The sequence below is a fragment of the Monodelphis domestica genome, chromosome 1, assembly GCF_027887165.1.
Source record: "Monodelphis domestica isolate mMonDom1 chromosome 1, mMonDom1.pri, whole genome shotgun sequence".
Taxonomy (NCBI): domain Eukaryota; kingdom Metazoa; phylum Chordata; class Mammalia; order Didelphimorphia; family Didelphidae; genus Monodelphis; species Monodelphis domestica.
The window spans coordinates 84,302,356-84,327,378 of NC_077227.1; the positions used below are offsets into that span (position 1 = coordinate 84,302,356).

At 34.5% G+C, this 25,023-nt stretch overlaps 1 protein-coding gene across 2 annotated transcripts in view; it reads right to left on the minus strand.

Moving 5' to 3' along the window:
- Positions 1-25,023, minus strand: part of HECTD2 (HECT domain E3 ubiquitin protein ligase 2) — a 126,597-nt gene that overhangs the window by 23,084 nt on the left and 78,490 nt on the right. Inside the window, exons 8-15 of one of the 2 annotated variants that reach the window (XM_007478819.3) lie at positions 22,082-22,127; positions 19,985-20,094; positions 18,246-18,394; positions 17,281-17,404; positions 16,918-17,014; positions 5,984-6,091; positions 5,074-5,206; positions 1,225-1,313 (exon numbers count right to left, since the gene is read on the minus strand). In XM_007478819.3, coding sequence (XP_007478881.2) covers positions 1,225-1,313; positions 5,074-5,206; positions 5,984-6,091; positions 16,918-17,014; positions 17,281-17,404; positions 18,246-18,394; positions 19,985-20,094; positions 22,082-22,127 — 856 coding nt within the window. The remainder of the gene's footprint in view (positions 1-1,224; positions 1,314-5,073; positions 5,207-5,983; positions 6,092-16,917; positions 17,015-17,280; positions 17,405-18,245; positions 18,395-19,984; positions 20,095-22,081; positions 22,128-25,023) is intronic. The other variant, XM_007478820.3, reaches the window with a different exon arrangement.

Genomic DNA, 25,023 nt, shown 5'->3' on the forward strand with positions numbered 1-25,023 from the left:
AGCAGCACCCATGTTTTCTACACTGTGTGACTCTAGACCCTTACATACAGTAAGCATAAGGCAGTATGTTGTGCTGCTGGTACTAATAATGAATTTCTTGATAATATTTATACCTAAGAATTTAAAGGAGTAAAAGCCCTATTACCCTATTCAATTTTATGTATTCATTCTATCAACTCTAACTTATTCATTAATTATTATAACTAGATATTGTATGCCTTGGAACAGTGTACTTCGGATATATTTCAAACGAATTTACTATTCTTAGGTAATCTTATTTGGGGATTTTATATAGTAACTACAAAATTAGAGAGCTGCTGTTGTTTGTCTTTTATTTTCAAAAAGTACCAAAGACATCATGAGGTGATCTGACTTGAGCATTTGCATAAAGTCATCAGTCTCATTCTCTCTACTGGAGTCATCAAAGTCTAGTAGCAAGACAAAAGTCAGGATGGCTGGGGACAGGATACAGTGGATGACTTTATCATTTTCAATGTGCTCTAAGTGCTCCACAGCACCTGCTTAAACTGCTTTCATGGCTGCTGGAACAAACTGTTCTCATCTGCCCCTTCTACCAAGGAAGGTTTCACATGCCTGGTGTAGACAACCCTTAGCTCACTGATGAATTTGAGGTCCATCGATTACTTTCAACTTGGTTTAGCCCATCTCCTGAGGTAGTTTACCAGAGTGTGGCCACTACATCTGCTATGGCTTCTTAGAACCACAGGTGAGAGGTGAGTGCCAGGTGGACACCAAAGATGGAAGAGCAGCCCTGAAAAACTGGCAAGCCCTCACAACAGAGGTGCTAGTCCCTCTTCATTCATACACCCCATCAAATTAAAGAATACAAAAATACTGAATAATGGATGAACAAATAATTCATATTTTTAAATGTTTTAAAGCACTTCAATTTCTCATCATTCGGATTATATTTGGAATGTAAATATTTTAATTGCATAAATACTGTCTAGGGAAAAAACAAAAGAAAATTATTTCTTTGGCTTTTTAGATTCTACTAATTGATTTATCCTGTTGATAAGCTGAAATACTACTACTACTACTACTACTACTACTACTACTACTATTACTACTAGTAGTTCGTGGAAACTAGTAATGCTTAATAAGATAATTTTATTTTACATAATGTGGTTGTAATTTTCTGGAATACGTAAATATCTTTTCTCTAGTCTGTTAGCACCTCCTAGTGGACAGTTTAAAGGATACAATTCCAACCAACCGAAACTCAGAATAGTTCTCACATTTAAAGCTGCTAAACCAATGACAACGTGAATCCTTATGATATGCAAACATGCCTAAGGAAGGAAACCACAATAAAATAAAACAATATATTAACAAATATGAACTGTATGCTACACAAAACATAGAAAATTCATACGTTCAGCAGTTTCTTTATATATATAAACATCAGTCAAGCAACTTTTTCTGATTCAATGGATGTCAGTTTCACATAACTATTTGAATAAGATATTTTATTCACTAACAAAAAGTTTACATTTTGAAATTCACTTTATATCTGTTTTTAATTTTTAAAATTTTTTTTCTGGGTTACACATATATTATCATGCAAATCACATTTCCTTATTATTAATTGTAATATGTGAATAATCTTATAAAACCAAACCTTCCAAATCATATATCCAAAGAAACAAATGATAAATCATATGTTTGCACCTGCATTTCTACTCCAACAGTTCTTTTTCTGTAGGTGGATGCAATTCTTTTTCATAAGTCCCTCAGAATTTTCCAGATCATTGTATTGTTGTTAGTAGCAAAGGCTATCACATTTGATGGTCTCACAATATTTCAGTTGCTGTGTATAATGTTCTCCTGGCTCTGCTTATTTCACTCTTTATCAGTTCTTTCTGAAATCATTCTGTTCATCATTCCTTATAGCATATTAGTATTACATCACCATCATATATCACAATTTGTTCAGCCATTCCCCAATTGAGGGACATTCCTTTAAGTTCAATTCTTTGCCATGGATTTTGTAGTTTTGTCATTCTCTCTGGCATCTACCTTGAGAGAATTCTATTGCCTATTAGCCCTAAACAAAGAGTAGATCCAGGAATAAAGTAAATGAAATTAAAATCAATATTATCATGTTAATCGTACTGGTGTGGCATATAAGGCAGATAAATTTAAAATTTTAATGTGCAAAATTAAATTTGGGCTCTACCCACTGTTTTTATTTATCCATATGACTCTCCTACTTCCCACTAATAAAGATAGTGAAAAAAAGAGATAGTTATAAAAACATCCTAGGGAGAATTCTTAAGAGTTGTACTCCAAAGAAGATAGGTTATATCTAGCGAAGTCTATTACACTGATCATTATCATTGTCAGATAATATATGTAAAATACTTTGCAAATCTCTAAAATGCCATACTTATGTTCAAACATCTTAGCTCACTTAGTCTAAAAATTGGGCTAAAATGATTGGAACATCCTCATTATATATATAATTATATAAATTCTCTCTAAAGGAAACAAAAATTAATTTTCAAGGCTTTTGGGGCAGGGGCTATAATCTGAAACTTATTTTATTCATAAGAATGTTACAGGTCTTGGATATAACTCATTTTCTTTCAGTACTATGTTATGCTGTTGGCTGTTTGACAAAGATTATATAATATCAAATGCCAATAAGTAAACCAATTTATACACTAAACGTCCTATGTATTTATATGGAATCATACAGTTCTTAGTACTCTCCTTCCCCTTTCCTGTCACTTTGCCACTATCACATTAGAAGCTGAAGGCGGTTGCATAAAACTGACCTTTGGTTATTTTATAGGTTGTAATAATTTAAAAAAATATACCTTTGTAGTCAGCTTTCTGGTGGTATGACAAGACATTAAGAAGTTGCAGCTAGAGCAGCAGTGTGATACATTGAACCAAGAGTTAGCTTAAGACTTCGGGAGGTATGGGTTTAAGTCCAGTCTTTGATACATCCTGGCTATTTGACCCTGGGCAACCTTTAACCCCTCAATGCCAGAGGCAACTTTTTAACTCTATAAATGGCACAACAGGTGTTGATCTGAAGTGTATGGGAATTTTCTTCACTAGGAATTCCATGGATAATGAAGTCACAAGTCTGATCCAAAAATTATAAAGGAAAAAGTTGTAGTTAAATGTTTCCACTTAGATGATGATAAAAATAATCACTGATATTTATATAGTAATTTTAAATTTGAAAAGCATCTTATATATATTATTTCATCTCAGTCTCACAATAATCCTGAGGCAATTGCAAGTATTATTAGTACTATTTTTCCAATAAGGAAACTGAGGCTCAAAAGAGATTACATGACTTGCTCGTGAAATATGAGATGATCATATATTTCATGAAAAGATATTTCTTTTTGCTTTTGGATGAATGATTAAGATCAACTCTGCTAGCTCCTTTATTTCTCTAAGGACCATGTGAGCCATCATTCCATTTAGCAGCATCCCCTGTCTGTCTTTCATTTATTGCAAGAATATAAAGAATGATATAATTCAGTCCCTCCAGTAATATGTCCACTTGTTAGTCACTGGCCAAAAATCTCAGTTACAATATCAAAAGTTAAGTTCACATTTCTAGATAATCTGAAAATGGATTCAGAACTCTCTGACCTCATTTCCACTAGTTTGCTATCACCGCGGCAGCGATGGAAGATGGCTTCATAGTACTAATGAACATTTCCTATTTTCCTTTGTTTCATGAGTGTCATAGCTGAGTGACCAGGTTACCTATGATAAGTTTCTTCATCCTTACATGAGTTAGTCCTCAGAAAGCAGACATCCTGCTGCCAGAACTATACTGAAGCTTCTCATGCTTGGAATTGGTGCTCCACCAGAATTGGTGCTCCACGAACATTATCAGAGAAACCTTAGTTATATTCACATCATGATGAAGGACTATATTAGGATTTTATTACTCCTAAAATATTGAAACCCTGAAGGAAGAGTCTGATATCACATAGTGTCAGACGTCTATTTGTGATTTATGGAAAGATATGAACAAACACTAAATGGAATAAAATGGCAGGAAGTAGTTGCCAACTGTTTCTATGGAATGATTCCACATACCAATGAAATCCTGTACCAAATACCATATTAACTAAGGGTAAGAATTCTGTATTATTTTTCAAATGTCATGGCATAACAATCCAGGACAGTTTGTTATTATTATATCTTGTTCCCTTATAACTTAGAGACATATTTAACTTTCATAGATTTAGTTCCTTTAGCAAATCATATTCTACTAGTTTTAAAAATATTTTGTTGCAAGACCCTATTTTTAGTTAGAAATGAAGTCAAAAGACATTTAAAATCTTGGTATTTATTTAACTCATTTGTCATTCTTTAAATGAAAAATTGGAGACCAAAGAATCACCTTCATGAAAAGCATTAGCAGTATTAAGACAAAATCAGTTAATAAATGAATAGAATATGTTATAGTGAATCAACAAGATAGTTTTAAATAGATAATACTCATAAGACTAATTTATTAGGATAAATTGAAGTAGTTTATGGAACAAAGGAAAAGATATGAAACTATGATGGTCATGCATTTTGAAAATCTTTTTTGATAATTTTTGCATTGAGAAATATTCTTTCCTTATTGTTCCCAAATAGGTGCACTGGGTACTCATATCATGAAACTGTTAAAACTTTCAAGTTTAAACTTACTTTATTACAATCCAAAAATGGCATTTTAGCATTTGTGTCTATGATTGCATAATTGGGAGGGCAATCACAATAATTTAGATAACTAGGTTAAATTACTATAATTGCTTTTTATAAACCCTTACTTTCCATCTTAGAATCAATACTCTGTATTGATTCTGAGCCAACAGAGCAGCGAGGGCTTATGCAATGGGGGTTAAGTAACTTGCCCAGGGTCATACAACTAGGAAGTAGTATCTGAGGCCAGATTTGGACCCAGGACCTCCTATCTCTAGGTCTGGTGCTCCATCCACTGAACATCCTAACTACCCCTATAATTGTAAATCTGGAGTATCTTGGGGACATGTTAGTTGCACAACTTTCATTGTAATTACTCACCATAGTCTGGGTGAAAAATCTGGCGAATCAGGAGAAGAAACCATTCTTTTGTCAAGCCGCCCATATCAAGGCCGGCCTCACCCACAAATGTCACTTTCAGCTTCTTTTTCAAGTCGGCTCTTTTCCTTGTCAACTGTTTGAAAATATCAACCCAATATGAAGATATTAAAAATAAAGATGTTACCTTTTAACTGAGGGGAATACACATGAATTACTTTTCCAATCTATCAACTTGTTATTAAAATTTTTTAAATCATTTGAACTACTTTAGATAATTAAATAATGACTATTCCAGTCCAACTGAAAAATGGGCTAAAGCTTTGGACATTAGTGGAAAATGGATTATTATCTAGAAAGAGCTCAAAATTTACTAGAGCAGGAAGAACCCTAAAAAACCATCTAATTTCAAAATTTCATTTACAGATAATGAAAAGTGATTTTTACAAAACTGTTTAATTAGATAGTGGCAAAATTAGGATCAGGGCCCAGATGTCTCATTTTTTCCAATTTATCTCCTATTTTGAAATAATGACTATTCAGAAACTTTTCTACCAGAAAGGGACTAAGAAGTCTGGGTACAAGTCTGAGAGACTCTGTGCTGTCCCTAACCAGCTGTGTGTGACTTTGATAACTCACTTTGCCTCAGCTACAAAATGGGACTACTAGAAGAAATGATCTCTAAAACCTTTCCAGTTCTGATAATTTATAATTCCATTGAATATAAGGTTTTATTATTAATTATGCATATAACCTAACTTCCATCATATCATCAAAATAAAATGAGGAACATTTATTGCTACTTAGAAAAAGGAATACTTAGCATTATTTCTATGGTATATCAAGTGTGGACTGAACAGAAAATATCAAGTAGTTAACTGATAAATATTAGTGAGGAATCATTTTACTATACCTCATCGAGTGAATCACTAACAAGATGTGTTCTTCTTACTTTCATATTTAGAAATAGCATATTCATGTCAGGTCTCTGCCTTCGAGAAACTTTGTCCACCAGACTCTGCTATTTGAATCAGAAAGAGATCATTTTCAGTTTTTCACAATGTAATTTTACAAAATTTTAATTAGTAAAAAGGATAAGACCACAGAAATACACATAATATTTTTATTTCACCAGAAGATCATGTAATAATTTCCAAAAGCTAATGATAATTTTACACTGGAATCTTGTTATAAAGGTACTCTCTTATGAAGACATGTAATAGTGAAACTGCCTTATGACAAGGTTCTTCAGTAATCAACCTACCTTGGATGGGATTAAAGAATTTGGCCTTATTGATCTTTTAACATATTAGTATAATTTAACTTATAGAATTTAGAATAACCATAAGAAATGGAAAGCATTTACAATGAAGTTCCAATTTATTTTCTAAAGTGAGATGGTTTTCTAGTTTTGTCAATAAAATACAAAACAGAAACTATTTACTCCAAAACCAAAACTGATCTAGCAAATTATATTTTGGGCATTTTATAAAAGAATTTTTTAAAAAAGTATGAGCAGGCACAAAGACATATTCACAGCCTCCTCCACTCATTTTCAGTAAAAATATCTCTTAAAGGACATTAATTTCTCTGGCAACAAAGAAAATAGAACTCTTGTGTATTAGGTAAAAGCCAAAAAATATTGTCATTGAACATAAGAGTACTACGAATTCCATTCTTTTTCTTTTTAAACACAAACTATTTTAAGAAAAGTACTCATATAACAAGATTATTTTCATAATCTGTCCAATTAACTATACTAAATCTTTCTGGGTCTAGGCACCATCATTCCTTTGTGGCTAATATTCTCCTATGGTCCTCCCCTGCTGTAGTCCAAAGTTCCTCAATATAGCATCTGAATGAGGTCTGACTTCTCAGTCTGGTGTTATCTTTTGCTCAGGACTTTTCTCTCCATTCTGTCCAATGTTTTTTTTTTTTTCAGTAGGTTTTACCTTCAGTGTGAATTGCTATATTGGAAAAGACTCCATAAGTTAAACCACACTAAACTGTTAAAAGATCAGGAAGGTACAATGTGTTTTCTCTCTGATATTTTAATAGGAGTTAGGCTTCTCTGACCAAAAGGAGGACCACTCAAATGATGGAATTTTAAACAGTAAGACAGGCTGAAGGAGATAATTTGATCAAAAGAGCCTTCCTGGCAACTTTAAATCATATAAAAAATTCAACCCCCTGCTAGAAAGCTGAGTAAACTTGGACTCCAAAGATCTGGGTTCGGCGTCCAGTTCTGATGCTTGCTAGCAGGTACTGGGTCACTTTAGAACCCAACCTCAACTTCGTCGTCTGTAAAACAGGGACCACATTACTAATATTCGCTACTTCACAGGGCAGTTGTGAAGAAAGTACTTTATTAACAGTAAGAGTCTTTGTCAACATAAGTTATTCTTGCTGTTGTTATTCTGGGGTGGTGAGTTGAACCTAATGATTTACTGTTTAGCTTCTTCCATCCCTCAGGGTCAGAGCCCTAAGTAATAATAGACCAAGGACATCAAGAGGACTAGTTAGTGGCAAGGTCCATATATGCCACATTTAAGGAAATAAAAATTATCAACAAATGGATTACTATTAGGAAAAATTTTGACAAAATTTTGCATTGTTTTGATTTAGGTTCCTGCCTGCCCTCCCCATCTCAAAAATCATAGGTCAAGGGAAAACTACTGAAAATCAATATTAAATACTACGAGTACAAATACAGGGAAGAAAACAAAATAGATTTAGTGATAGGGACTACTCCTTGAATTATTTCAAGTTAACACTACTGGGTTTCAGCATCTATACAAGATCAAGGGTGAGTTTTTCTACTGAAAAATACCTGTTAAACTCTTTCTCCAGGGGAACAGACAGTGTGGGCTTTGGAACTCTCTTGGCAGGCATAAGCAATGAACTTTCTTCTAGTACCCCCATACTCATAGCCCTTTTGAGTCCTTTGATCAGTAAAGGCTGACTATGCATGTCACCAATCACTCAAAGCTTTCTTCCTGGGTTGTGACAAAAAAAAATATTTGCCTTCTGGAACTGAATTAGCAAAGGAAATAATCTTTAGATTTTATGCTAATTGTGCTCCTTAGACTCTTTTTAGTTTCTTAAACCAGACTTAAAAATCCTTCTTTTCCCTATGTACTCTTATTTTATTAAAAAACAAACACTACAAATCATTGTAAGCTGTGAATGGATTAGCATGATGAATGAGCAATAAACTATGTGCTTAGAGATGGAACTAAGTGTCATCCTCCACTAATGTCTTACATTCCTATGCCTCATCATGATGTGTGGAGGGGACTCTATATCCTCTGAGGACATACCAGTGGAGCTCAAACTTTTAAAAGTCTTAATAAGTTGGAAAAGTTCTAAGTATGGGTCTATTTATTCAAGGAATAGCCTAGTTAAATTTGGAGAGGCTCACCATCAAGGGGGAGGGGAGAAGAAGAGGAATGGGGAAGGGATAGATGGGAAGGTCCAAAAAAGTCAGGAAAAGCAACATAACTTTTTTAGTAACAGTAACTCTGGAAAACCATTTTTAAGTTAAGGAGAGTTCATGATCTACATAGGCAGAAGAAAAACCCAGAGTTGAAATTACAGATCTTTGAAGTATCACAAATAAAATGTCAATAATGTATAAATGAAATGGACAACAAAACTGATTTGACAAATATAATAATAAACATATTTATTATGTTATGAAATGAATTAATAACTTTTCTTTTTTTTAGAACACTTACGTTCTGTCTTAGAACCAATACTGTGTGTTGGTTCTAAGACAGAAGAGTGGTAAAGGCTAGGCAATGGGGTCAAGTGACTTTTCCAGGGTCATACAAGTAGGAAGTGTCTGAGGTCAGGTTTGAACCTAGGTCTTCCCGTCTCTGGGCCTGGCAATAACTTTTCTAACATGATAATTAGATATGATAGGTAAGGGAGGAGTGATAGTCTGAAGCCAAACCTCATGAGTTTTTGTCTGTGACTAGCTTTTCTTAAAGAATAGGTAATAATTTTATTCTGTCATATGCTGGGCAAAGTCCCTGGGATGATGGATGTAGGAAAAAAGATTGCTTTTCAAAGGTAGATCTAGTCTGTGCCTTGGGCAATTACCTCAAGAATAAGGGACCTAATCCCTAAGAAAACAAAACAATTAGGTTCTGGGTCTATGGAGAGTGCAGAGCTTATATCTAGAAAGCATTTATGGTGTCAACTATCAGAAAGGTTAACAGAAGCAGAGCTGGAAACTAATTTAAAGCCTGAGTAAAGGCTTCTGGATCTATAAGTATGAAAAAGTAAATAGCTGACTAACAAGTTATTTGAGAGATACTACCTAGCTGTGTGATGATCCTGGGCAAGTCACTTAACCCCAACTGCCTAGCCTTATAGCTCTTACACCTTGGAACCAATACTTAATGTCAATTATAAGACAGAAAGGTTTTTAAAAAAGGTTATCTGAGAATAAGGTATGAATTTTGAGAGCTCTAACTCTTTTCTAAACCTCATTTTAACCCTAAAGAACTAATAAAAAGCAGAAGTGATAAGAATTCTGGGGGTAATATGACCATAGTATTTATACAGTTCTATTAGATAATCAGGGGAAAGCTGGACATAGACTGACACATATACACCATTAGTTTTGGGAGTAACTTTCAAAGAGCTCAGAGAATGGATATCAACTAACCAATCAATATGAATTTAAGTGAGTAGGTATCAAGTACTATGATGTTAAGGATACAAATAAAAAATAAAAGCAATTCCTGTCCTCAAGGGGATTACATTCTATCATGGGAGAAATGTACAAAGAAAAATATATGAAAGAAGCAGACAGAAAAAGACATCAGCATCTGGAAAGTCCAAGAAATGCCTCTCTGGAAAAAGGCGGAATTTGAGCCGAGTCTTGAAGGCAACCAAGAATTCTAAGACTTGGAGGAGAGAAGGGAGAGCATCCTAGGAATGAGGGGCAAGCCAGTGCAAAGGGAAAGGAGATGGAGAATTTTTTTTATGAGAAACAGGCTAAGAAGATCAGTAGAGTTGAACTACAGAGTTTCTATTTTAGCTACAGGAAATCTGTAAGAGTTTATTTGGGGTGTGGGACACTGTGCATTTTAGGAAAATCACTTTAAATCAGGGAGGATTAGAAGGATTGCCTTGTTGCAGTGACAGCCCGGTTTAGATTAGACAATAAAAGCATGTGGTTGACCCAGGATGGTATCATGACGAAGAGTAGAAAATAGTATAGAGTTAAATTGGTTCAATAAATGGTTGACATAAATAGAAATCCATGGTCTGAAATTCAAGAAGAAAATTTGGTCCAGGATAGATGGAATGCTTTTTAAAACAAAACTGATAAAAAAAAGAATCAGAAGAACAAAAGTAGGGATGAGCTCTGGAGGTCAATAATGGAGGCAGCTAGGTGGTACTGTGGATAGACAACCCTGGAAGACTCATTTCTTTCTCTCTTCTTGAGATTATCAAAACATAAAACTACTCTCACATTTTCTGTCTTATTAGATTCTCTCTATGACTTGATTATAATTGTGTTCTAATAGGGCACATACATTATCTGCTCATATTAACAAATTATTTATACTTATTTTGTCCTTTATGATTGCTCATTTTTTACATTTCTTATATTCATCTTGACTCCTTGGTTTATATTTCAAAATTTCTATATAGTTCTTAAACTAAAATGGACTGCATCACTGTTCCTACCTAGCTAAATTTCGAACCAGAGTCCACAGGCCTCTCTGCTTATCTCCCTAGTATGAGTTGGACTGGGAAAATGACCTATTGTGGCTTTTTCTTGGATTTTCAAGCCAGGTGAACCTTCTATCTTTTTTATGAATGAAAGCTTAGTTGTATTTCTTTTCTGCTACTCTACATCTTGGCTCCTCCCAAAGATGATTTCTTAGAATGAGAATGATGAGAGGATGATGATGACACAGAGAGGGAAGGACTAACAACTCAACTCTCATTTTGCCTTTTTTATTTTATACCAAGGAAAATCATCATCATGAAAAGATTAGGTCAAAAATGATTGATAGAGAATTGAAACTCCAAACAAATGAGAATATTGCGAGAGACTATTTAGGTACCATTGGTGAATTCAAATCACTTGAATGAACCACATCCTAGGGAACCAAAAGAATTTGAAGTGAGTGCTGAACTACTGTTGTTAAGCTCTGAAAAACTGTGAAAAATGTAGAGGATGCCACGAAGCTATAAAAGAGCAAATCTTTTTTCCAGTTTTCAAAAGCAGAATGAAGATAAATCCTTCAAAGTATAGGTTTGTGATTATGATTCTAATTCCTGGGAAAAACCTTTATTACATACCCTTAAAGAAATGGCTTATGAACATTTTGAAAGGAAAGAGGTGATCAGCTAAGATGGTGGAGTAAAAAACAGAGTTCACTCATCCTCTAGATAACTACAATAAAACAAAAGCATCTCAAAATGAATCTTGCGAGGAATGGGACCAACAGAAGACAAAGTGAAGCAGTGTTCGAGTCCAGAACAATGTGGAAGGACAGCAAGGAGGGTCCATCAAGCTGGGGTAGGAGGGGAGAACATGGTTCAGCATGTAGGGCATAACTTGGGTATAATACAGCACAAGAGGCACGGGAAAGAGCACAGATGAGCTCATTCCAGCTTAGAAGAAAAAATTGGAAAATAAAATTATAAAAAAAAAGGAGAGAGGTGATCACTAAGAACATTAGTTCAGTAAGAACTGGTCCTGGGGCATCTAGGTGATTCAGTGGCAGGCCTGGAGATGGGAGGTACTAGGTTCAAATACAGCCTCAGATACTTCCTAGCTTTGTGACCCTGAGCAAGGCATGTAACCCCAAATGCCTAGCCCTTACCACTCTTCTTTCTTAGAACTAATATGTAGTATCCATTCTAAGACAGAAGGTAAGGGTTATTTTTTTTTATTAAAAGAACTGATCATGTAAGAGTAACTTCATATACTTTTTTTTACTGACAGGGTGACTAGGCTGATAGATCAGGAGAATATCAATGACATAATACATTTGAATTTTAGTAAGGTGTTTGACAAAGCATTTCATGATAGACTTGTGGACATGTTGGATTATTGCAGGATAGGTGATGGTATTTAAGTAAATTTAGAATTGGCTGAAAACTTGGATTCTTTCCCAAAGGATATGAACAAATAGTTCTCAGAAGCAAAATTACAAACATATGAATGACTACTCCAAATCACTAATAATATGAGAATTTCAAATAGAACAATTCTGAGGTTTTATTTCATATATAGAAAATTTGGTAAGATGGCAGAAGATGGAAAGTTAATTTCGTAAGAACTATGGGAAAAAAGCACACTTTTAAAAACTGTTGATTTAGTTCTGAATTGGTCCAACCATTCTGGAAAGCAGTTTAGAATTGTGCTATGAAAGTGACTAAAATGTCTATATCATTTAACGGAGATCCTACTACTAGGCATATACCCCAAGGATGTCACAGATAGAAAGAAAGATCCCATTTACATGAGAAAATATTTATAGTATCATTTTTGATAAGAAGTAAAGAAACTGGAAGCACAGCTGGAGAATGATTAAATAAAATGATGGTCCATAAGCATGACAAAATATTATTTCACAGAAAAAATATAAATATGAAGAAAACAGAGTCATGAAAAGGATATATGAAAGATGTAAAGTGAAGTAATAAGATTCAGGAAAACAAAATATACAATTATTACAACTATTTGAGTGGAAAGAAAAAAATTCTCCAAATGTCTTACAATTATGATTAAGTTTGGCTTTCAAGAGATGAGAAACACCTTTTGAAGAGTAGTGAAATATGAATGTAGAAGCATAAATAAACTGTTTGACTTGGTTGATATGTGTGTTATTTTTGATGCACTGGGGTTTTTTCCATCATTTTTTTTTGTATCAAATGCTGGATCTCTTGGGAAAGGAAAGAGACATATTTGGGCATAAAGGTGATATTGAAAACAAAAGATAATGATAATTTTTTCTAAAACTCAGATTAGACTCACAAAGTGATTCATGACCAATTTCAAACTGGAAGAAGGTCTCTTATAAAGGAATCCAGAGATCTATTCAAGAGGCAGTTAGGTGTTACAATGGATAGAACCTTGAGTCTGAACTTAAGAAGACCTTGGTTCAAATTCAGCCTCAGAAACTTCCTAGCTATGACCCAGGGAAAGTCTTTAAAATCCCTGTCCACCTCAATTTCTTCAACTGTAAAATAAAAATAATAACAACATCTACCTCTCAGGGCTGTTGTGAGGACCAAATGAGATAAAATCTATAAAAAACACTTAGCATAGTGCTGGTATATAGTAGGCACTAAATAAATGTTTACTCATTCCCAGACATTTAACATTTTTATTCATGACTTTGATCAAGGTAAAGTTATTAAATGTTTAGTAGATGTCAAAAAGGCAAAAAGAATAGGCATCATGCCAGATGGTAGAACTGGCATCTAGAAAAGATCCCAATAGGCTTGATTCATAGTTTAAATCTAATCTTAAGGAAGTTAATGGAAAAATACAAAATCTTACAATCAAATATACAAGTCCAAGATGGATAAGTTGTGTTTGGAAAACATTTCAAGTGAGAAAGACATCCTGGTGATTTTAATGGATAGCAAATAATTTTAAAAAAAACCTTTACTTTCTACTTCAAAATCAATATTATGTATTGATTCTATGGCAGAATAGTAGTAAGGGCAAGGAAATGGAGGTTAAGTGATTTGCCCAGAGTCATACAGTTAGGAAGTGTTTGAGGCCAGATTTGAATCCAAGACCTCCCCTCTATGGTCCTGGCTCTCTATCCAATGAGCCACCACCTGCCCCTAATGGCAAATATATTAAGTCCATGAAAGATAATATGCTGAGCTATATTAGGAAGAATAGTATCTAGAAATATGAGAGTCATGGAATTGTCATTTTACACAATCAAAGATTTTACATTTGGAAGGAACTTTAGAGATAATCTAGTCCAGTTTCATTCTAGTCCCCCAGTATCTGGTCAAATAACATATGGGATATATTTAGGTTGAAATGTTGTATTTTAACAAATATGGACAAGTTGGAGTATATATGCAGCAGAGAGTGATCAAGACAGGGAGAAGGACTAGAAATCATTCCATAAAAGGTCTGATTGAATTCAGAATATGTATCGTAGTGAAGAGAGAACTTTGGGAACAATAATCTTTCAAGGATTTTCTGGTGGGAGACAGCTTAGATTTGTTGTGGCAGTTAGATGGTAGAGTGGATAGAATGTTAGATATGAGTCAGGAAGACCAGAATTCAAATCTTGTCAAAGATGCTTAAAGTGTATGACCCTGGGCAAGTCATAGAGACCTTTAAATTCTGTCACCTGTGAGAAAGAAGGATCTGGGAGATTAATAACTTCTCTATCCTAGGACACACCTTACATATAGGCCGACTGGACTGAATTGTGTAATTTAAGGAAAAACCTCTCTGCAGGCCCTTTCCAAAACATCTCTCATACAACTTGAAATTCTACCAATTAAGAAATTTACTTGGCTTAACAAGCAGGCACTCTTGGGCATGGGATGGCTGCAAACTTGCAGTTAAATACAGCTTAGTTTGATCAGATTGCTTTCCTAACACCTAGCTGAGATACATTAGGAATGGGAGTTCTTACGACAGTTCCTTTTCTCATCTCACATCACTCTACTTGAAGTGAGGCTGGCAAGATCAGAGATATTGGCAAGCTAGCTTTGGGGAGTTTTCTGCATGGTGATTTGGTACAAGAATCTGGGCAATGAGTTCCAATAAGAAGTCCAGGACCACCTTTGTATAAAATAAAGAATGTATGAATGAGGGGCAGCCCCTCTAGGTTATTCCACTTGATTTACAAAATCTATTTAACATTCCTGAAAGAGAATGATGGCATAGCAGTTACTCTAATGCACACAGGAAATACTTCTTTCATGTTTTCACATTTTTTGAGATATGTAATTAAATATAAGAGACAAAAAGAAAGGCCCTCATGAAGTCAACTATAGCTTAAATAAGAAATGATACCAATTTGAAGTCTTTGGAGATAACAGGGAAGCTCAGTGCTTCTGGTGTGCCTTTCTTATCATAATGTGAAGTTCTATTTTATCTTGGGATGCTTTAATGCAAGGATATCAAACATGCCTATGCTGCTGGCAGCCGGCAACCCTTCTGAGTGTAGCTGAGCCAGATTAGAATGCAAATGTAAAATATTTAACAAAAAATTAAAAAATACTAAAAAATAAAATTACATTTTAAAACTAAATCAATGTGTGGTTTAAGGGATCCTTGTGTAGGGATTAGTGACTCCCATTTCTATTTGTTTAACATGACTTTAATGCATTCTTCCTGTAGATCTTTGTAAAATTTTTTAAAAACAACTCTCTCCCTCCCAGTCTTTGTTCCTCTAGCACACATCTTGCATCTAGAAGGGGCTTAATAATATTTATTCCATCTTCTTTAGAACATGTGACATATCAGAACCATTCTCCCCATCCCAAATTTTTTCGCACATATTCTAAGTCTCTGGGAGATGTATTTGGTTTCTTGTAAAACTGGCACATGTCCCATTTGTTTCAGAATATGCCCATGAATACACAAAATGGTCATTATGCCTTTAGCCATGTTTCAATTGTCACTTAAGGTTGGGATGATGCTGTTAAAGAATTATGCTAACCCAAGACTTTATCAACAAATTATACTTTAGTATTTAGTCTTTCTACTACTTTCCAAGTCTGATGAGATGTCACAAAGGCAGCCAAAAAAGTAAATTCAATACTAGTTATGTTTCAATGTTTAGTTATGTTCAATCTTTAGTTATGAAGAAATAGTATTCATGATAGTTAGCTGATGTTCCCACTGTACTGTATCTTGATCTTACAACAGAGTTCCTTTTCTCATCTCTCATCTCACCTAACTCTACTTGAAGAAGGCTGGCAAGATCAGAGATATTGGCAAGCTACCTCAGGGAGTTTTTTGCATGATGATACAAGAATCTGAGCAATGAGTTCCAATAAGAAGACCTGGACCACTTTTGTATAAAATAAAGAATGCATGGATTGGGGAAGTCTGTCTAGGTTATTCATCTTGATTTATACCATCTATTTAACATTCCATATAAGACATACAATGCTCAGTTCTGCATGTCATATTTAGGGAGGGAACTGACAAACTGAAGTAGGTCAATAATAGAACAACCAGAATAATGACAGCATAGCTTAAGGAATTAGTGATGGCAAGGCTGGAGTAGAGTTGGGTAAACTGTAGAGGGAATTTCTGTTCAGGTGCAGGATGGATTAGTTGACCTATATGTGGACTTTTCCAACTGTGAGTAAGGGAGTTATGACAGCTAGTTGGCTTCAAGTATTTGAAGAACTGTGATGTGGCTTTCAGATTAAATTTGTCTTGATTGTCTCAAGTGCTAAATGAAGAGAAAAAGATGACAGTTGCAGGGAGGTGGATTTTGTATGAAAAAATTTCTTCAGCACTTGGAACTGTTTAAGAGAGCCAGGTAACCTTGGGAGGTAGTGGATTGCACGTCCCTGAAGGTTTTTACGTATGGATTTGGATAATTACTTGCTGGTTGTGTCATAGAGAGGATTCTTACACTACAGCTTGGACTTGATAAACTCTGACTGACCCTTAAACCTCTGAGGCGCTGAAATTTTGTAAAATTGCATTCTAGAAGAGGTTTGTGTCAACATGAGCTTCCTAATATTGTCTGGAATCCACTATTTAAAAGTTTATTTTGAAGTTTCACCAGTTAAATTAGGAAAAGTCAAAAAGCATGTTCACTGTATTGATTATAGACAACATACAACTTTTTCTATGATCTGGCTTACCCTGGCAATGCTTATCATCTGTTGTTCTGAGTCCCTCTGAATAATGATTTTTTTTGCAGCTATAGAAATAACAAATGGATACTGACAGAAGGAAAACCTGCTCAAAAACAGAAACAGAAAACAGATTAAGGAAAAACATTTCTTTCTTTCTTTCTTTTTAAAACCGAACTATCCTGGGGAATCTACCTAACAAAGTCACTGTGTTAAATGGAAACTCTTTTATAATCTATTTAATATATTGGTATAAGGTCTTTTTCTGAAAGTAAGTGACAAAATTACTTTTTAATTAAATCATTTTTTTTCTTTGTTATTCATGATCAGATAGATGAAAAAGGGCTGCATTTGGTAAGTGATCTTTCTTACCTTCTAGAGTTTCCAAAGCACTGCCAAGTGTGATATTCTTCCATGAGATCAATATGATCCAGTGTAGAATTATAAAAATCAGTATAAGGAATAATAGGAAGGTGTGCCAGACCATTTGCAGCATCTGAAAAGAAAAACTCTGGCATGAGCCTCATCATCTTACATATGAAATTGATTTGCAAGCAACTTCTATGCATTATTGTATGTATATGTATATACTTATATGTATATTAAAGTATTATTTTTAACACCTGTTTTAGGATCAATACTGTGTATTGGTTCTAAGGCAGAAAAGTGGTAAGGATTAGGCAGTGGGAGTTAAGTGACTTGTCCAGAGACACACAGCTAGAAAGTGTCTGAGGCCAGATTTGAACCCAGGACCTCCCCTCTCTAGGCCTACCTCTTAATCCAATGAGTCACTTCACTGCCCCTGCTATAAAGTATTTTGATGTATGAAATGAGAATGAAATTTCCATTAGTAATCTTCATTTCTAAATCTATTTGCAAAGGGTGCTTTTAAACTGAGTGGAAACTTCTGCCAATGATTTCTTTACAAACATACATACAAACCATTGTGATCATAGCAATAAAGGGTGCCAATCACTATTTCCACATACTGTTTTACAACTTCAGTCACTGTCTCCTATGATCCTTTGTAAATTAATAGAAATCTCTTTCTTGCAAATCAGAGTTTAATAGGTCATATATGAATGCTGCCTTTACAAAATGTGATTCAAACTCCACTGATCTACAGGGAGAAATAATTTAGTAAAATATTTAAGCATGTACTATATTATTCAAGTAAATTTATTAAGAAAACTACCACTAAAATGAGAACTACACAATTCTCTTTGTTGGAGAGATCTTAAGCCTTTCTGTATAATCTTCAGGGGAAAGATAGTATTACTTAAATCTACTTAATAAATAAGTGCAAGATAAAACTAGAAGAAGGGAAAAAAACCTACTAAGCAAAGCCAAGACTTTGGTTGCTGATGGAATCCACCAGGAACATTTTGTCATAGGTGGGAATTCTTCAGGCTTTGCAGGAAACAGGCGTAAAGAAATAAACTGTAGCAATCTGTCTACCAATTGCTTGAACCTTTTTTGTGATGACCTAGAAAAGATTTTGAAATAATTGTAATGAAATTTAACACTGTCTATATTTTGGTAACATGCTTGTTGTGCAAAACATGCAAAAAATTTTAATATCTCTAAAAATTACATCAACATTTTAAATAATGAGGAATTAGAGAAAATACACATTTCTTCTTTAATAGTGGTTATTAATTAAACAAGAAAAAACAGTGGAATATGACTATTATAAAGTTGATTATCAGGTACATTGATTTATCCATTTTTTTTGCTATAATTATTTTCCAATCTTAACATATTTTTTGCCTCTTTTAACTTTAATCAATCAAAAATAAAAGTTATTTTGAAAGTAGACTTACAAAGGAGTCATATGTCTTATACAAATGGCCTACAACAGCCAATCTGTATTTCATTAGCTTTTAGACAGGAAGAACCACAGAATGTTAAGAGCTAGAAAGGACACCTAAAAATCATCTTGCTCAATTCTAACTTTATAGGTAAGGAAACTGAGGCCAAGAGAGGCAGAATGACTTGTTCAAGACCTTCAATCTAATAAAGTGCTAGGACATGAAACTAAGTCTTCTGTCTCTACTTTCTACATTATGTTATGCTCTCTCTCCTAAGGATCTAAATAATAATGCTCGTCCCTCTCCCCCCAAAAGTAAAATTCTTGAATGAAAATAAAAATATTATTTAAAAAATAATTATCTCTCAGATATTTGAAAAACCAGAAATCAAAATCTCTCATAAAAAATGCAATAAAACACTTAAAAATGACAAAATTGGTACCCCAAAGAGATAATGGGGAAAGACTTGTTCAAGAATATTCATAGCTGCGCTATTTGTGGTGGCCAAAAATTGGTAAACGAGGGGATGCCCTTCAACTGGGGAATGGTTAAACAAATTGTGGTATATGTTGGTGATGGAATACTATTGTGCTAAAAGGAATAATAAAGAGGAGGAATTCCATGTGAACTGGAACAACCTCCAGGAAGTGATGCAGAGCGAGAGGAGCAGAACCAGGTGAACATTGTACACAGAGACTAATACACTGTGGTATAATCGAACGTAATGGACTTCTCCATTAGTGGCAGTGTAATGTCCCTGAACAATCTGCAGGGATCTAGGAGAAAAAAACACCATTCATAAGCAAAGGACAAACTGTGGGAGTAGAAACACCGAGGAAAAACAACTGCCTGACTACAGCAGTTGAGGGGACAGGTCAGAGGAGAGACTCTGAACGAACACTCTAATGCAAATACTAACAACATGGCAATGGGTTCGAATCAAGAACACATGTGATACCTAGTGGAATCACACGTCGGCTAAGGGGGGGAGGAAAAGAAAATGATCTATGTCTCTAATGAATAATGCTTGGAAATGATCAGATAAAATATTATTTAAAGGAAAAAATGACAAAATTGGTGATTTGCACTAAAATATACATTTATAATATCTTTGTAGTTTGTACAACAGGTTTTTGAAGCACTATTATTTATATATGTTACTAATATATATTTGAAAATATTTAAATGCACCTTATCGTTAAGTCTTTCAGATGGTTTCAAACAAACAGTAAGACTAATAACATTCAGTATCATGAAAAAATTACTTTTTAAACCAGTGAGCAAGGAAATGATGGTCCGCTTCCACTAAGGTAGCTATCTGTCTTAGCAAGTGGGCATAGATGACGTAAGTAGATGTGTTATTAAACTGAGGATTCTGCAAAAGACATTACAGACATTTTGTTAAACTTTGCAACACTAAAAAAGAAAGGTGTGAAACATTCTAAATAAACATATTCAAAATCAAATGAAATGAATCATAAATTATAGTTCAGGAAAACAAATTCAAACACAAAATATCAAGGGAATGTCCTTTAATAACTAAATGGTCCCTTCAAAATGTACAGAAAACCTCCAGAATTCTATGGGAAAATAATTGCATTTATTAAAAAAAAACAATCTTTGAAAAAGAGAGAACTAGATTGTATGTTTCCCAAGGGAGAATAACTATTCTAAATTGATGGAGAGTGATTCAGAATTAAAAGACAACAATTAATAACTTATTTGGGTGCTTATAGCTCAAATGAATAGCAGGGTATAATAACAACAGCAGAGTGTATAATATCATTAGAACTTAAGTCTCCTCACTCCTCTCTCAAGCTTTAACTCTTCCTCCCTATTATTTCTAAGGAGTTCTCCCTTCATTCTCTGTTTGTTATAATTATTTATCAATCCTACTATAATTTAGCTCATTAATACCTTTTGTTGGTAATACCATGTGCCTATGAATCATAGAATGCTACAGTCTTGAAAGCATCAAAGTTCCAAATGAACCAAATGACAATGGCAAGATATACAGAATGAGTCTAAGAAGGTTACAGCATATTATTAATAATCATTCACATATAAGAAAAGTCTGACTGGAAAAGGAGGTGAACCAGAGCAGAGGGCAACAGCTGGACAGCCTAAGTGCTAATTGCCAGAGGAAGTTAAAGGAGTCTATAGTACTTTGGGCAGATCCTCTTTGGATGAGTCATGGGGTGAAACAGAATTAGCCAATAAACAGTTAATAAAGTGCCTGTTATATCTGGGCACTATGTTGAACATTAGAATTAAAAACATAAGCCAAAAGGCATTTCCTGCCCTGGAAAAGCTCACAATTACATAGAATAAGAAGGCAAGAGTAATTTGTGATATTTACTGATGGAGAGTGTTCATACTGATGAGATTCCAGATTTGCTGAAGTATGATCCAACAAAAAATTAAATCTGATTTGACAAAAATACTTAGAAAATGAAATAAATGTTGATTGTGACTGCAAATTTCAACTATTATGTATGTTCACCCTAAATTCCTAAACATTTTTCTAATTTACACTGAACACATTTTGTTTGTTTGTAATTGTTTGCACATTCTCTCATTAGACTACAAGCACCTTGAGGAAAGGATATCTTCTTCCCTTGCTTGAGTTTCCCCAGTGCTTAGCACAATGCCTAGCACATGGTAAGTTTATTTATAGTAGGCTTATTTTTGCAGCTAAATTGATAGTTTCTAAATGTCAGCTTCTAGATGTTAATGTTTCAAGTATAGGTAAGTAAATAAAAAACTTCTAAGGTTTTTTAAAAATTAATTTTATTTTATTAATATTAATAACATTAATTAATTTTAATTAATCTAAGCCAAACACTTCTAAGGTTCTGAAGTAAATTTCTGGGTCCTACATAATAACTTTGAAATGCCAAAAAAAAAAAACCCGCTAAGAATTACATGGGACAATATTTATCCAAGCATTTATTATAGTATTATTATAGAAAAGTTTATGATCTGGTAACCACATGATGGTAATTAAAAAGTAGTAATTATGTAACTTTCAGGCCAAATACAAGGAGGAAAAAAGTTTCTCGTACTCTGTGTGTTCTGGGCATGGGTGCTCATCATACATGTGACAACTAAAGTAATTAAAACCCACTTTGGCTTACATTTCTTTTATAAATTTGTCAATAGTCTTAGTTCTTTGGTCATAAACAATTGTGATCCTCTAAATATCAAGAGATTTCATCCATATTAGCAATTACTATTTTATTACAGTTATTTACTATATATATATATATAAAATACATATAAACATATACACATATATGGATGTCTGTATACACACATACACAAAAAGGTGTGTGTGACCTGGATTGTTTTTACTGTCTTACCTGTAAAAGTATAAAATATGCTCTAAGATCATCTTTTGACCGTGGCCTGAAAAGAAATAGAGTTCTAATCAATGACTACCATAAATATTCTGTTCCTACTGAATTGGTCAGTAAGGGCTTGCCACAAGAACTGAGTCATGTCTTCTGCTGCTGTTGCTGCTGCTGCTGCTACTACTGCTACTACTGTTATTAACACTACTACTACTACCACCTACTAGTACATTTCGAATCTTGTGAGAAAAACTTCAGATCAAAATAAACTTAGTAAAGCTGAAGGAAAAGGCACAACATTTTCTACCTAAAGTTTTTCTAATTTGTGCTAACTGGGTCATTGTTTGATTCATTTTTTATGTTTGACAAGGGAGTTAATAAATTTTCAGTTTTATGAAAAATATATTTAAAATATAAATAGTTGTGCAGTACTTTCAGTTCATAGTGGTTCATTCCTAGATGTGCTTTCTGTATTTTAATGTTTTATTACTATATGTCCCATAAATTCTAGCATGTCATAGGACTTGGTGAATAGTGAAACAAAATGTGGGGTCAGAGGTCACAAAGGGGATGCCTGGTACATAATAATTGTTTAATTAAAATTTGTCAATTGACTTTCTAAAAGCATGATCAAAAATAGACCAAAGTAACCACTTTAAACAGTTTTGATAATCTTTGGTGAACCAGAAAGGAAACTTTCAAATCTGATTGTTAAATTTAGTGAAAAGGCAGTTGGGAAGTTGGGAAGACCCAAATTCAAACCCAGCCTCAGATACTTCTTAGCTGTATGACCATGGACAAGTCACTTAACCTCTGTATGGTTAGGAGGCAGCTAGTTTGCTCATTGGGTAGAGGGCTGAGCTTGTAGTCAGGAAGACTTGAGTTCAAATGCAGACCTAGACACTTCCTAGCTATGACCCTGGGTGAGTCATTGAAACTCTGATCACTTGACAAAATCTGCTGGAGAAGGAAATGGCAAACTCCTCCTTTATCCTTGCCAAGAAAACTACATGGACAGCCACAGCCCATGGAGTCAAGAACAGTTGGAGACAACTGAGCAAGTTTGAAAAGATTGAAAACTATCTGTAACCATGAAGATGTCCAATTTAATAATGGTTAATGTTACACTGATAAGAGTTTCCGTATTTCCTTTGATACTAAGTATAGTATAAAAACATTGTGAGCAATAGACACCTCACCGTGAAAGCCTCTCTGAATCAGAGTTATCATGCAGGCACTGAATGATTTGGTTTCGGAAGATCACATGCATGGCCTGATGCTGAAAAGTTGTCACAGGAGTTCCCAGAATGACTAATTTCGACATTGACATTTTTCAAAGTTGAACATAAGCTATATATGAATAGTCAATTCCTGACACACTCGATGCGAGATCTCCTAATATACCAAGGAATACTACTTGAGTAGCATAACACAGTAAACAAAATCTCAGACAAGTTGGACTTGGAATTGGTTGGATGACTAGACTAAAAGAGTAGATCATAGGATCCTAGATTTAAGACTTAAAAAGGACTTCCAGATCCCTTTTATAACCTCCTCATTTTACAGGTGAAGAAACTGAGGCTCAGCCCAGGAAGTGGACCTCATTTAAGTGAATCTCAAGTCATAACTGACTTGAGCAGGTTACCTTGTCAATATAACAGGAGAGACCTAGGGAAGAATTCTCAGAAGGCCATAAGTGAGAGAGTGTCCACAGGAGGGCAAAAAGGACAGGGAAGGGCCTTGAGCTCATGAAATGAGCTCATGAGATGAGGATTGACTGAAGGAACTAGGGATGTTTAGTCTGGAGAAGAGAAAACTCACCATAACCCACTTCAAGCATTTCATAAGGAAAAGGGATTCTGTTTGGGTCCAAGAAGCAGAACCAGGAGCAATGGGCTTTGGGCAGCATTAAGAGGAACATAGCTTCTAGAAATAAGGAGCCTCATGTTTGCTCAGCTGAAGTAAAATAAGAAAACTAAAGGAAATACAATTACCTAGAAGCAAATTTAAGAGTAAGGGTAAGTTTGATATTCTAGTTTAATGTGGTCAATTAAAAATTTTTTCTTTATTTTACTCCAAAAATAAATTTATACACAGGTTTTCCAAAGTTGCACGATTCATATTGTCTCCCTCCCCTCTCCCAGAGATGACAAGTAATTTCACTTGGTCATACATGTAATATCACACAAAATACATTTCCATATTATTCATTTTTGTAAGAGAATAATCTTATAAAACAATGTGACCAATTTGATTAGCTAACAGGACTAATAAGGCTGAGACTTCAGGTCCTGCAAGAATCTGCTTCCTATCACAGACTCCTTGGTTATGTTCTGGGTGTTATTCTGTATAAAGAGCCTGGCAGGTTTGGGGCAGCATCATATAAGCATAAGGCATTATAAGGCTGCACTGCATATCCAAACTGCATCTTTCCTGGTATCCCCAGGCTTAGCACAGTAAGGAACTAATAAATGCTTGCTGACTTACTGACACCCTCCTGACTCATCTTCTGTATTCCTCGGTCTTTAAAGGAGAAGGAGTTTTCTGAATTTGCCCCTGGCTCCAGATTATCCTGCATTTACCTTGCAGTTGTACCCATTTACTTTCCTGAAAATCTACATGGCTTTGGGCTCATGGAGGTTCTATTTGTACCTCTGACTCACTTCTTCTAAGTATGCTTTGTTTACTTGAAGTTCAACAAGTACTTGGTTGTTAAGGTTTGTTCTACTTTTTAGCAAAATCTTAATTTTCACCCCCTTTTCTAATGAGCATCTTCACTAATGAACGTGTGGCTTTAATGGTGGATAAAACTGAATCATAGTAAAATCCTTAAAGAGAGAAACCTCCACATTTACAAGACGAGAGAACAGGGACCCAGAGTGACTTGTGAACAAGGTCATGCCTTCTTCAATGTCTCTTCACTTCATAATAGCTCCTTTCAGTGTCCAGAA